Source organism: Bufo gargarizans, chromosome 3 (genome assembly GCF_014858855.1).
Source record: "Bufo gargarizans isolate SCDJY-AF-19 chromosome 3, ASM1485885v1, whole genome shotgun sequence".
Classification (NCBI taxonomy): Eukaryota; Metazoa; Chordata; class Amphibia; order Anura; family Bufonidae; genus Bufo; species Bufo gargarizans.
Genome location: NC_058082.1, coordinates 12,179,309 through 12,195,190, shown reverse-complemented (window position 1 = coordinate 12,195,190; position 15,882 = coordinate 12,179,309). Strand labels below are relative to the sequence as shown.

At 44.7% G+C, this 15,882-nt stretch overlaps 1 protein-coding gene across 1 annotated transcript; it reads right to left on the bottom strand.

The window, feature by feature from the left end:
* Positions 1-1,614: 1,614 nt before the first annotated feature.
* LOC122930778 (odorant receptor 131-2-like) lies at positions 1,615-2,532 on the bottom strand. Its single transcript, XM_044284361.1, has one exon. It carries the CDS (start codon positions 2,530-2,532, stop codon positions 1,615-1,617), a length of 918 nt encoding a protein of 305 aa, XP_044140296.1.
* Positions 2,533-15,882: the final 13,350 nt, after the last annotated feature.

Sequence of the window (15,882 nt, the reverse complement as noted above, 5' to 3'; positions counted from 1 at the left end):
CAGCGAATCGCACTAAAGAAAAACAGACGCCTCAGGAGGCCCGGCGGTCACGTGTGCGTTCCACCGTGAACCGCACGCCATCTGCGAGAAGGGGAGACCGACCCGTGGCCGCGAGTATGCCGTGCGCAAGTGCTTACCTGGTGACGGACCCGAAACACAAAGTATTGCACTATACCGTGTAGTGAACCGAAACTTTGAAACGACCGTGATGCTTGCATGTGGCGGCAGGAAGATGTGGCTCCTCCCACGGAGGTAAGTGGGTAGGAGTTGCGGGTATATATAGGGAACTTACGCCCTGCCCACAAATACAGGCTGATATCAGCCTTAATACTAGTAAGTGCCTTGTATTAGCTTTCTCTACATGATAAATGCCATTTGCTGAAGTGGGACAACCCCTTTAAGAAAAAGAAAAATGTATCAAAAAAGTATCAAAAAAGTATCAAAAAAGCATACACATACATATATTTTTTACAATAAATAAGCTTTATTGCATACAGTATAAGTACCAAAACACATGTATTTGGTATTGTCACAACCATTGCAATCTGCACAATAAATGCGTATGATGATTGGTGCATGCCATAAAAAACCTTATAAACTGAACCAGAAAATGGTACAAATCACCCTACAATGTTGTTTTGTCCTCAAGGGGTTAAATGACTCCAAGACATCTTTCTTGGGGTATGGATGCAATGACTAAAGCTTTTGTTATAAATGTTGCTGTTTTACTTTAATTGTTCAGTTGTTAAAGGGATTGTTCCATTCCCCAGCAAAGAGTGGCTCCTGCTCTGGAGGACTCAACACGACCATGTATTACACGGTAATGCATTCATTTGATTGGCAGCCATGTAATACCACATTTCTCCTGTAGTGGCCGCTGCATGAGAAATGTTTGGCTGCCTATTCATCTGGAGGTTTTAGCTGCCAGCTTCTAATGTTCAGCAGAATACCACAAGGTCCTTATTTTGGGAAACTGTAATCAGTTAACAACCACTTTAAAATATAATTTCACTCTAATATCTGCAGTCTGAAGTTGTATGGCCACCCTTAAGGGTTGTCCAGAATAGGCCATCTAGGTTGCCCTCAGGATAAGCCATTAATGTTTAATCGGCAGGGGTTCGACACCCTGCACCCCCACCAATCAGCTGTTTCAGAGTAGCTTGGGTATCTGAACTGCTCCATGCATTGTGTAATGGACAGAGCTGTGTAGTTCCGGCGCTGACTTGGCGCCAGAGCTACTGCAGTACAGCTGATTGGAAAGGCTGTTGAACACCTGGTGAGGATAGGCCATCAAGTCCTAGGCAACCCATTTAAGACCATGGAGGGACCACAAATGGACCACGTTCAGGGTCAAAATGTACATTTCACAGGACCAAGTAGAATTGGTCATTACCTAGTCAGGGAATGGACCTTTTTGGTGAGCACAGTGTTGTCTTCATATCACAGGGATAGCTAAAACAATTCCACAGCTCAAGGACCCTATCAAACAGCTCCTTGAGTCTAAGCTTCGTGAACCTTTATGACATGAGGGAAGGGTCCGGAGTGCACTGTTGGGGATATATGTAGTCATCTCCGAATTTCTTATAGTTTGTGAACCTTTTGAGGGTCATTCCTTTATTGTTTTAAGGAAAACATCTTCTTAATGCATTTTCTGAACACTTCATCTCTAAGGCCATATATAAGAGGGCTGAGGAGCCGTGGCAAACACATAAAAAACAGGAAATTAAAAGCAACCAAAATTAATACATATTCTCCTTTGTATGACTCTGTGAACGTGGATGTCAATGACAGGAGACTTAGTAGCAATTGAAAGGCATGGAGCATTAGGGTCCTACCGGCCTTCGAAGCAGAAGAACTCTTGGAATTCGTTTTTCGCGCTATGAGAGTAACTCTGATGTAGGTGAACATTATGATAAAACTCACCAGAATTATACTAGTGATCAAGGTGAAGGACCTTATACTGGACTGCAAAGGTTTCAATATGATTGAATCATAGGTACATAGTAGATATTGGGAGAAAAAACTCTTCTCAGCTGTGACAATCAGAACAATAAAATCGGCAACATGAGGTAGTGTTCCAATAAACCACAAGACTGCAATGACAAAATAAGATCGTTGATTGGTACACAACACGATGTGCCTCAAAGGGAAACAAATGGCTATATAACGCTCCAATGCCATGACGGCTAGGTTGTAGGGAGTCACCTTGAAGGTAGTAACAGCAAGACTAACAATTATATAGCAGATGGGCATTGAAATGTATACAAGATACATATTAACCACCGAGAGGACAAATGCCAGGATGAGATACAATGTATCATTGATGAGCATGTGGGCGAAGAGTATATATCGAGCATTCTCCTGGACATGTGGAGTAGTGAAGAAGACAATCAGTAGAACAATGATGAGGTAGATACAGCTGGAGATGAATAAGCTTGCTATGACAAGAAATGTTGAATAGAGAATCTCGTAGCCCTTAGTTTCCCAGAAGGTCAGCTGGGCGACATATGAATCAATGCTAGTTATATTCATCACTGCTGAGCCTGGATAGACAATGAGAGATTAAACTTTCCACTCTAGAAGGAAAATATATATAAAATAAGCTTTATATTCCATGTCTAATTCCACTGCTCAAGAGTCCAAAGCAATTTCTCTGCCTGGACAAAAACCTGTGCTAATCTCTTGGATTTATATATAAAACCAATGTCGATGCAACTTCTTTAGCCTCTCATTCTGTCCCACCACAAATATGGCCCTGCATTATAATAATGTAACATTAGGTGATGGAAGAATGACCTAAATCACTAACAAATAATTCACCCCATGTCCTAAACCTTTGGACTTATGCTTGAGAGCAAACAAATTCTGCTGCATGTTCTGCCACATAAGGCTAGTTTCACACCTGCAGTAAAGCCAGCTGGTAGATTGCTCCGGCAGAGGGTTACTGCCGTTCAGTGCTGGAGCCCATTGATTAATATGGTATCTGGCTGGTTTCTGGCATGAGCGCTGAGTCTCAGCTAGACATAAAAATGGTACACACACTGGTTTTTGTCCAGCCGAAACCCGGTGCTCATGCCAGAAACAGCTTAAATTTCACTAGATCCCATTATAGTCAATGGGCTCCAGTCATGCCCAGTGCTATTCGGCTATGCTGGATACAATGAACTCTGGCAGGCTCCTAACAACACCCCAGTGTTAAAAATGGAAATCTACAATTTCAGTAATTAAAGTATATTACAAAAATGGTTAGTATCACTGCCCCTATACATTATAAAAAAGAAAAAAAAAGAATGACTGTTACACTTTAAATAATAGTTTGCCCTTTGACAGGGCATCAGAGGGAACGGACTTCAGAAGGATGTCTCAGCCCCTTTGTTGTAGTGATTGGTAGAGTGTTGGTCGAAGGCATAAATTGGAATTTCTAAGGTCCAGTGCATAGTCTATAACAGGGCCCCTCACCAACCAGGTGCCATTTATAATACTGGTATCCCCAGCTTTGACTGCTTCCTATGCACCCTAACAGCTCCATCCCTGACTCTGTATGATATTTTAGACTATCTTAAGGTGACTCTGGATACAGGGACCAGCATTGACAGTAAAAGCTGCAACACTATAACACCTCAGAAAAATACATGGCTTTTACTGAGCCTTGCTGACACTGAGATTTCCCATTGAAGTACTTTTCTAATAACATACCTGTTACACAGTTAGTTGATCTGCTACATTTGGCTGGTGTTCTTTTTCTTTGCTATCACTGCAAACAGATGTCTTGATATGTTTCCAGTTTTCACTACTTCTCAGATGCTTAGTTGATATAGAATTAATACTAGGAATGTCAGAACATCCAATACCTCCCTGAACACGGCTCCTATATATACGGTATCATCATTACCAGATGTCTCTGGGGCAGCAATGTTTTTCCAAACCATTAGTTTCATCAACATCTAAATAAAGATGACAGGAAGATCTTAATTAGAGTTTTCTAAAGTCTGAAGGCCATCTCCAAGGGCATTGACTGTTTGTCAACTCTAATAATAACAGATTTTGACAAGACGTACATGGAGTGACATACTGACAGGGAATGTTCCACAGGATTGGCACATAGCAAATGTAGTGCCAATATTCAAAAAGGGTCCAAAAACAGAGCCCGGAAACTATAGGCCGGTAAATTTAACATCTGTCGTGGGTAAACTGTTTGAAGGTTTTCTGAGAGATGCTATCTTGGAGGATCGCAATAAAAACAAGCAAATAACATCATATCAGCATGGCTTCATGAGGTATCGGTCATGTCAAACTAATTTAATCAGTTTCTATGAGGAGCAGGGCCATATGGCAGACCGGGCATTTGCCCGGTGGGCCGGGCCACCTGGTGGGCCGGGCCGAACACAATCAGCCGGGCTGGCGGCTGAGTTTTTTTAATTTTTTTATTAATGTGGCAGGCAGCAGCCGGGCAGGACTGGAGATGAGCGCTTCCCAGTGGTGTAACTATCAGGGAAGCAGCTTCTTCAGGGCCCGAGAGCAGTCGCTATACTTCGTCACCCCGGGCCCCTGTCAGAGCAGCTGACTTCTCCTGCACCCGGTCCAGAGTCCTGCACTTGCACTCTGTCACTGACCTGACATCAGTGACATTGCTCCGCCTCTCCCCTCCTTAGTTCTTATGATGGACAGTGGTGACCAGCAACAGGACGGCCCGATGTGGGCGGAGCTATAATAGCCCCACCCCCTTTTCTACCCGTGAAGCGATTCCTGCAGCCTGAACCTTTCCTGCCCAGCAGCAAGCTGAACACCAGTTGGATTGCCACAACCAGAGGGGGCTCTAGACCTTGTGAGGCCTTAGGCGAAACTCCAACATGAGGCCCCTACGAAGATCGCTGGGATGCCCGTGATATCCCGTACGGCACCCCGGCTCAGTCCTCAAGAAATAAGCTGTGTCAACCACCCAACGGAGCAGTGGTGTGGTCAACACTTCCCCTCCATGTATCTCTATGGAAGACTCGGAGATACGCAAGTGCTGTATCTGCGGCTCTCCCATAGATACATGGAGGGGGAGTGTAGACCACCGCTCCGGGCACAATGAGATCCGGAGTACCATAGAGGAGATCGTGGGAGATCCCAACGGCCAGACCCCCCCCCCCCCCCCCCGATCAGACACTTATCTCCTAGCCTTTGGATAGGGGATTTATTTTCCAATCCCTGAGTACCTCTTTAATATGCAGTGACATCTCAGTAAAGGGTTAATATGCACAGTGACAACACAGTACAGGGCTTAAATTCACAGTGCATATTAACACTTTGCATTAACCCTGGCCCAGTTCTCTAAATTGACCCTCCCCCCACACACCGCATTTTGCTGTACTTTACTATACAGCAGCACATACCTGTCACATCCAGGGCCTCCCAGGTGACGTCTCCTCTGATGTAGATCTTCTCCATTCAGTCCGGACACTTCTCTCAGCCGCCTCGTCTCTGCAGAGTGTGACACACAGACATCTTAGCTTCCTCACATTTCTATCATCAACCCAACCTGGAGTCCAGACAGTGTTATCCTGCTGCTCGCTGTGCTCCCCAATACCCCCAAATACTATCCTGAAGAAATATCAGTGCTCCCATAGTAATAGTGCTCCTCATAGTCCCACCAATAGTAATTCCCTTCTAGAATGCCCTCATTAGTAACACTGCCCCCTACAGTGCCCCCATTAAGTAATTTGCCCCCAACACTGCCCCCATTAAGTTATTTGTCCGCCACACTGCCCACATCATGTAATTTTCCACCCACACTGCCCCATTAAGTAATTTGCCCCCCACACTGCCCCCATAAAGTAATTTGCCCCCCCACACTGCCCCCATTAAGTAATTTGCCCCCCACACAGCCCCCCATTAAGTAATTTGCCCCCCCACACTGCCCCCATTAAGTAATTTTCCCCCGCACTGCCCCCATCATGTAATTTTCCCCCCACACTGCCCCCATTAAGCAATTTGCCCCCCACACTGCCCCATTAAGTAATTTGCCCGCCACTCTGCCCTCATTAAGTAATTTGTCCGCCACACTGCCCCAAGGAGGAGGAGCAATTGTGTGAACCCTGGCTCCAAGGCATGGTGTCAGACTCAGAAGTTACATCCTGTCATCCTGCTGTGAATGAAAAGAGCAATCCAATCCACAGTCTCATCCTCTTTCTCCTCAATGGTAATGCTGCGCCTTTCCGAAGTCAGGGAGATTTGCGGCCTACTATTACTACAGGGAGTGCAGAATTATTAGGCAAGTTGCATTTTTGAGGATTAATTTTATTATTGAACAACAACCATGTTCTCAATGAACCCAAAAAACTCATTAATATCAAAGCTGAATATTTTTGGAAGTAGTTTTTAGTTTGTTTTTAGTTTTAGCTATTTTAGGGGGATATCTGTGTGTGCAGGTGACTATTACTGTGCATAATTATTAGGCAACTTAACAAAAAACAAATATATACCCATTTCAATTATTTATTTTTACCAGTGAAACCAATATAACATCTCAACATTCACAAATATACATTTCTGACATTCAAAAACAAAACAAAAACAAATCAGTGACCAATATAGCCACCTTTCTTTGCAAGGACACTCAAAAGCCTGCCATCCATGGATTCTGTCAGTGTTTTGATCTGTTCACCATCAACATTGCGTGCAGCAGCAACCACAGCCTCCCAGACACTGTTCAGAGAGGTGTACTGTTTTCCCTCCTTGTAAATCTCACATTTGATGATGGACCACAGGTTCTCAATGGGGTTCAGATCAGGTGAACAAGGAGGCCATGTCATTAGATTTTCTTCTTTTATACCCTTTCTTGCCAGCCACGCTGTGGAGTACTTGGACGCGTGTGATGGAGCATTGTCCTGCATGAAAATCATGTTTTTCTTGAAGGATGCAGACTTCTTCCTGTACCACTGCTTGAAGAAGGTGTCTTCCAGAAACTGGCAGTAGGACTGGGAGTTGAGCTTGACTCCATCCTCAACCCGAAAAGGCCCCACAAGCCCATCTTTGATGATACCAGCCCAAACCAGTACTCCACCTCCACCTTGCTGGCGTCTGAGTCGGACTGGAGCTCTCTGCCCTTTACCAATCCAGCCACGGGCCCATCCATCTGGCCCATCAAGACTCACTCTCATTTCATCAGTCCATAAAACCTTAGAAAAATCAGTCTTGACGTTTCAGCTTGTGTGTCTTGTTCAGTGGTGGTCGTCTTTCAGCCTTTCTTACCTTGGCCATGTCTCTGAGTATTGCACACCTTGTGCTTTTGGGCACTCCAGTGATGTTGCAGCTCTGAAATATGGCCAAACTGGTGGCAAGTGGCATCTTGGCAGCTGCACGCTTGACTTTTCTCAGTTCATGGGCAGTTATTTTGCGCCTTGGTTTTTCCACACGCTTCTTGCGACCCTGTTGACTATTTTGAATGAAACGCTTGATTGTTCGATGATCACGCTTCAGAAGCTTTGCAATTTTAAGAGTGCTGCATCCCTCTGCAAGATATCTCACTATTTTTGACTTTTCTGAGCCTGTCAAGTCCTTCTTTTGACCCATTTTGCCAAAGGAAAGGAAGTTGCCTAATAATTATGCACACCTGATATAGGGTGTTGATGTCATTAGACCACACCCCTTCTCATTACAGAGATGCACATCACCTAATATGCTTAATTGGTAGTAGGCTTTCGAGCCTATACAGCTTGGAGTAAGACAACATGCATAAAGAGGATGATGTGGTCAAAATACTCATTTGCCTAATAATTCTGCACTCCCTGTACTACTACCTCTGGCCGGATAGCTGGTGCTGCCCCTACTCACATTCTGGCACTGGGAGGACAAGGCCTAACCCTGGATCTTTCATTTGGAACTTTCTGTATTCCAGACATTGGCCTGAAGTATCCAAAATTGATTCCCCGTGCAGCCGAATTTACTCACGCTTTGTGGTAATTTTCCTTGAAATGGTGGTAAAAACAAAAAAAATACATACTCACCTTATCCATTTGCACGCGAAGAGGCCGCTGCGGCCATCTTGGTTGAAGATACCGCACAAAATCTCACTTGCTGTGATGTATGACGCCAGCCGAACGAGATTTTGCGGGGTGATTTTAAGGCTGTGGCGGCCTCTACTCGGTCAAATGCATAAGGTGAGTATTTAATTTTTTTAACGGATCTCTAACGCCAACACTTGAACTGTCCGGAGATGCCCTGTCAGATTTTAGACTACTATTTACACTCAGAGATTTAAAATGCTACCCTCTGTATTGCAAGACAAATGCTATATAATTGTACTGCTATTGAAAGCCTCGCACATCCTCCCAAAAAAAAAAAAAAACACTTTAAAAGTCAGGAAAAGTCCCTGTTAGGCTAGTTTCACACTTGCGGCAGGACGGATCCGACAGGCTGTTCACCATGACTATAATGGGGACGGGGGCGGAGCTCCGGCGCAGCACGGCGGTGCACGGAGAAAGCCGCCGGACTAAAAAGCCTGACATGCAGTAATTTTAGTCCGGCGCCCTTTCTCCGTGCACCGCCGTGCTGCGCCGGAGCTCCGCCCCGTCCCCATGGTCCGGCGACACGGCGAAATAGCCGCAGGACGGATCCGACAGGGTGAACAGCCTGTCGGATCCGTCCTGCCGCAAGTGTGAAAGTACCCTAAAATAGATTGGCCTACTCGTTACGTTGTTTTCCCTGAGATTTAAAATGCTACCCCATGGTTTGTAAAACACATATTATAGAATTGTATTGCTATTTATTCCTCCTCCTCCAAAAAAAATAAAAAAAAAAAAAAACATTTGAACTGCCTGTAGATGTCCTGGTAAATAGTTCAGCCTACTATTTATGGTGTTTTTACTGAGAATTAAAAGGTTTTCTGGGAGTTTCTTTTTTATTAATGACCTATCTTCTGGATAGGTTATCAGTTTCTGATAGGTGGGGATCCAACACTCAGGACCCCACCGATCAGAGGTTTGAGAAGGCAGTGGCAAAAAAAACTAAAACTTCAAACTGGAGATACCATGTTAAATGCCGTGTTAAATATTTCTGCCTACTATTTACAGTGTTTTCACTGGTTTTGGTATATTATTTCTCAGGTTTTCACTTACAGATTTAAAATGCTACCCTCTGTATTGTAAAACATGTACTGCACACTTGTATTACTATTTTTTGCAAAAGAAAAAAACCCTTGAACTGTCTGAAGATGCCCTAACACAGATTTCAGACTAGTATTCTAGGTGTTTTTATTCATATTTAAAATATCCTCTGTATTGTAAAATACATGTTGTACACATAGAGTTGCAAGAAAAAGTATGTGACCCCTTTGGAATGATTTGGATTTCTGCACAAATTGGTCATAAAATGTGATCTGATCTTCATCTAAGTCACAACAATAGACAATCACAGTCTGCTTAACTAATAACACACAAGTTAAATGTTACCATGTTTTTATTGAACACACCATGTAAACAGTCACAGTGCAGGTGGAAAAAGTATGTGAACCCTTGGATTTAATAACTGGTTGAACCTCCTTTGGCAGCAATTTCTTCAACCAAACGTTTCCTGTAGTTGCCGATCAGACGGGCACAACGATCAGGAGTAATTCTTGACCATTACTCTTTACAGGACTGTTTCAGTTCAGCAATATTCTTGGGATGTCCGGTGTGAATCGCTTTCTTGAGGTCATGCCACAGCATCTCAATCGGGTTGAGGTCCGGACTCTGACTGGGCCACTCCAGAAGGCGTATTTTCTTCAGTTTAAGCCATTCTGTTTTACTTCTATGCTTTGGGTCGTTGTCCTGTTGCAACACCCATCTTCTGTTGAGCTTCAGCTGGTGGACAGATTGCCTTAAGTTCTCCTGCAAAATGTCTTGATAAACTTGGGAATAAATTTTTCCTTCGATGATAGCAATCCGTCCAGGCCCTGACGCAGCAAAGCAGCCCCAAACCATGATGCCCCCACCACCATACTTCACAGTTGGGATGAGGTTTTGATGTTGGTGTGCTGTGCCTCTTTTTCTCCACACATAGTGTTGTGTGTTTCTTCCAAACAACTCAACTTTGGTTTCATCTGTCCACTGAATATTTTGCCAGTACTGCTGTGGAACATCCAGGTGCTCTTGTGTAATCTGTAAACGTGCAGCAATGTTTTTTTTGGACAGCAGTGGCTTCCTCTGTGGTATCCTCTCATGAAATCCATTCTTGTTTAGTGTTTTACGTATCGTAGATTCGCTAACAGGGATGTTAGCATATGCCAGAGACTTTTGTAAGTCTTTAGCTGACACTCTAGGATTCTTCTTCACCTCATTGAGCAGTCTGCGCTGTGCTCTTGCAGTCATCTTTACAGGACGGCCGCTCCTAGGGAGAGTAGCAGCAGTGCTGAACTTTCTCCATTTATAGACAATTTGTCTTATCGTGGACTGATGAACAGCAAGGCTTTTGGAGATACTTTTATAACCCTTTCCAGCTTTATGCAAGTCAACAATTCTTAATCGTAGGTCTTCTGAGAGCTTTTTTGTGCGAGGCATCATTCACATCAGGCAATGCTTCTTGTGGAAAGCAAACCCAGAACTGGTGTGTGTTTTTTATAGGGCAGGGCAGCTGTAACCAACACTTCCAATCTCATCTCATTGATTGGACTCCAGTTGGCTGACACCTCACTCCAATTAGCTCTTGGAGATGTCATTAGTCTAGGGGTTCACATACTTTTTCCACCTGCACTGTGAATGTTTACATGATGTGTTCAATAAAAACACGGTAACATTTAATTCTTTGTGTGTTATTAGGTTAAGCAGACTGTGATTGTCTATTGTTGTGACTTAGATGAAGAGCAGATCACATTTTATGACCAATTTGTGCAGAAATCCATATCATTCCAAAGGGTTCACATATTTTGTCTTGCAACTTGTATATTGCTACTTGCCCAAAACAAGATTTCAGGTGTTTTCACTGAGATATAAAACACTATTCTCTGGATGGTAAAACATGTGTAGTACAGTTATATTGAGCTTATTTCCCCCCCACACACCAACGCTTGAGGGAGAAAAACTATTTTTTTTAAAATAATTTTTAAAATAATTAAAAAATATTATTAAGGGGTAGCTGCTTTTGATGTTCTGTAGCAGCTGCAGTTGAGTTATAAGGCAGTAATTGCAGCTAGAATGCACTTCCAGGCACACCCAGCCTCAGCTCCTCACTTATCACTCCCTGGCTGACAGCTTTCCCAGCCTTTCCCTATTCTATACAATTCTTCTTTCTTCCCTTTCCTTTCAATGGTTGGTAAAACACGTGTTGTACAGTTGTATTGTGCTTATTCTCCCCACACCAACACCTTGCAGATGGCTGATTTTGATGTTCTGTAGCAGCTGCAGCTGTGTTATAAGGCAGTATTTGCAGCTAGAATGCACTGCCGGGAACACTCAGCCTCCGCTCCTCACTTTTCAATCCCTGACTGACAGCTTTCCTTGCCTTTCCTTATTCTACACAGTTCTTCTGTCTATCCTTTCTCTTCACTGTCCCTGGCAATGGAATACAAGCTTGATTAATTTCTGACTGTCCCTGACTCCGTAAGATCATTTTTCTGGCAGACACTATAGGACCTATCCACCCTCATTCACATCTCGGAATCACTATCCAGGGCCGGCCCCAGGTTCATGTGGGCCCTTGGGCAATAAAGTCTCAGTGGGCCCCCTTAGGCCTATTGCACACGGCCGTTTTTTTTTCCCGTTTACTGGCCGTTTTTTGCGTTCCGTATACGGTCCGTATACGGAACCATTCATTTCAATGGGTCCGCAAAAAAAACGGAATGTACTCCGTATGCATTCCGTTTCCGTATTTCCGTTTTTCCGTTCCGTTTTAACATAGAACATGTCCTATTATTGCCCGCAAATCACAGTCCGTGGCTCCATTCAAGTCAATGGATCCGCAAAAAAAACTGAACACATACGGAAATGCATCCGTATGTCTTCCGTTTCCGTTCCGTTTTTTCCTGAACTATCTATTGAAAATGTTATGGCCAACCCAATTTTATCTATGTAATTACTGTATACTGTATATGCCATACGGAAAAACGGAACGGAAAAACGGAACAGAAACGGAAACACAACGGAAACAAAAAACGGAACAGCGGATCCATGAAAAACGTACCGCAAAACACTGAAAAAGCCATACGGTCGTGTGCAATAGGCCTTACACAGTGATAAATCTCTGAGTACAGATAATATAGTAGATGTCCTATAAAACAGCACAGATAACACAGTGATGGCTGAGTACAGATAATGTGGTAGTGTTACCTGCAGTCCTATGTTAAACCACAGATAACACTAGTGCTGATAATGTGGTAGTGTTACCTGCAGTCCTATGTTAAACCACAGATAACACTAGTGCTGATAATGTGGTAGTGTTACCTGCAGTCCTATGTAAAAATACAGATAACAATAGTGTAGATCATGTGGTAGTGTTACCTACGTCCTGAGTTTGCCTCCCTGTGATTCTCCCACGGACTCCATGCTGGCGGTGCTGCCTCCTCTTCCATCTTCATCTTCTTCTTCTTCCCCACACAGAACGTCCTGATGCAGCTGCGTCAATACATAGGAACACTATGGGCATGGTGATGGCGACATACAGGGAGAGACACACACACACAGGGAGAGAGACACACACACAGGGAGAGACACACACACACAGGGAGAGACACACAGACAGGGAGAGAGACACACACACAGGGAGAGGCAAACACACACACAGGGAGAGAGACACACAGACAGGGAGAGAGACACACACACACACACAGAGAGACACACACACAGGGAGAGACACACACACAGGGAGAGGCAAACACACACACAGGGAGAGAGACACACAGACACAGAGAGAGACACACACACAGGGAGAGACACACACACACAGGGAGAGGCAAACACACACAGGGAGAGAGACACACACAGGGAGAGAGACACACACAGGGAGAGACAAACACACAGTGAGAGAGACACACACACAGGGAGACACACACACACACACACACACACAGAGACCCACACACAGGGAGAGAGACCCACACACAGGGAGAGAGACACACACACAGGGAGAGAGACACACACACAGGGAGAGAGACACACACACAGGGAGAGACACACACACACATGGAGAGACGCACACACAGGGAGAGAGACCCACACAGGGAGAGAGACCCACACACAGGGAGAGAGACACACACACAGGGAGAGAGACACACACAGGGAGAGACAAACACACAGGGAGAGAGACACACACACAGGGAGACACACACACACACACACACAGAGACCCACACACAGGGAGAGAGACACACACACAGGGAGAGAGACACACACACAGGGAGAGAGACACACACACAGGGAGAGAGACACACACACAGGGAGAGACACACACACACATGGAGAGACGCACACACAGGGAGAGAGACCCACACAGGGAGAGAGACCCACACACAGGGAGAGAGACACACACACAGGGAGAGAGACACACACACAGGGAGAGACACACACACACATGGAGAGACACACACACAGGGAGAGAGACACACACAGGGAGAGAGACACACACAGGGAGAGAGACACACACACAGGGAGAGAGACACACACAGGGAGAGAGACACACACACAGGGAGAGAGACACACACACACAGGGAGAGAGACACACACACAGGGAGAGACACACACACACATGGAGAGACACACACACAGGGAGAGAGACACACACACAGGGAGAGAGACACACACAGGGAGAGAGACCCACACACAGGGAGAGAGACACACACACAGGGAGAGAGACACACACACAGGGAGAGAGACACACACACAGGGAGAGACACACACACACATGGAGAGACACACACACAGGGAGAGAGACACACACAGGGAGAGAGACACACACACAGGGAGAGAGACACACACACAGGGAGAGAGACACACACAGGGAGAGAGACACACACACAGGGAGAGAGACGCACACACAGGGAGACACACACACACAGGGAGAGAGACACACACACAGGGACAGTCAAATATATGAAACGAGAAAAAGCAAAACCGCATAAGGCTGCACATCTCAGTATTAAAATCTATAATTTATTTAGCAACACAAGACAAAAGTTAACCCCTTCAGTACCGATCCACTTTTCACCTTAAATCCCAGGCCGATTTTTTCAAATCTGACATGTGTCACTTTATGTGATAATAATTTTAGAACGCATTTACTTATCCAAGCCATTCTGAGACTGTTTTCTCGTGATACGTGGTACTTCATGACATTGGTAAATTTGTGTCGATATATTTCACCTTTATTTATAAAATAATCCCAAATTTACCCAAAATTTGGAAAAATTCACAATTTTCTAAATTTGCATTTTTCTACTTTTAAAACAGAAAGTGATACTCATAAACTAGTTATCAATCAACATTCCCCATATCTCTGCTTTATGTTGGCATAATTTTGTAAATGTAATTTTATTTTTTTAGGACGTTAGAAGTAGGGATGAGCGAACTCTAACTGTATAGTTCGGGTTCGTACCGAATTTTGGGGTGTCCGTGACACGGACCTGAACCCGGACATTTTCGTAAAAGTCCGGGTTCGGTGTTCGTTGCTTTCTTGGCGCTTTTGTGACGCTTTCTTGGCGCTTTTTGAAAGGCTGCAAAGCACCATGTGACCCAGCCTCTATTTAAGCTGGAGTCACATAGCGCCGCCCGTCACTCTGCTCTGATTAGCGTAGGGAGAGGTTGCGGCTGCGACAGTAGGGCGAGATTAGGCAGATTAACTCCTCCAAAGGACTTGATTAACTGATCGATCTGCAGCTGTGGATCATTGAGCTGCTGATCCTCAATTGCTCACTGTTTTTAGGCTGCCCAGACCGTTTGTCAGTCACATTTTTCTGGGGTGATCGGCGGCCATTTTGTGTCTTGTGGTGCGCCAGCACAAGCTGCGACCAAGTGCATTTAACCCTCAATGGTGTGGTTGTTTTTTGGCTAAAGCCTACATCAGGGTGAAGCTGTCACACCAAGTGCATTTAACCAGCAATAGTCTGTTCATTTTTTGGCCATATACTACATCAGGGGCAAGCTGCGCCCGTCACCAAGTGCATTTAACCCTCAGTAGTGTGGTTGGTCAAGCTGTCACACCAAGTGCATTTAACCAGCAATAGTGTGGTTATTTTTTGGCCATATCCCAGTCTAATTCTGTCACTAAATCCATACCGGTCACCCAGCGCCTAAATACTAGGCCTCAAATTTATATCCCGCTAAATCTCTCGTTACCGCTGTCCTGTTGTGGCTGGGAAAGTTATTTAGTGTCCGTCAAAGCACATTTTTTGTTCTGGGTTGAAATACAATTCCCAATTTAGCAATTTCATAACTTAGTGGTTTCTGCTATATCAGAGCTATTTGAAATCTATCCCTAAAAGGGTAGATCATATTGAAGGTGCACATAGGGTCATTCAGAATAACTTCACACACACGCTACTGTGCATTTCCAAGTCTAATTCCGTCAGTAAACCTATACCTGTCACCCAGCACCTAAATACTAGGCCTCAAATTTATATCCCGCTGAATTTGAATACAATACATTGGGCCAAATAATATTTCTGTTGTTGTGGTGAACGATAACAATGAGGAAAACCTCTAGTAAGGGACGTGGACATGGTCGTGGTGGTGTTAGTGGACCCTCTGGTGCTGGGAGAGGACGTGGCCGTTCTGCCACATCCACACGTCCTAGTGTACCAACTACCTCAGGTCCCAGTAGCCGCCAGAATTTACAGCGATATATGGTGGGGCCCAATGCCGTTCTAAGGATGGTAAGGCCTGAGCAGGTACAGGCATTAGTCAATTGGGTGGCCGACAGTGGATCCAGCACGTT

Bases quoted from the DNA above. Each gene is read 5' to 3' on its own strand.
- LOC122930778 (XM_044284361.1), bottom strand. From the start codon at position 2,532: ATGAATATAACTAGCATTGATTCATATGTCGCCCAGCTGACCTTCTGG.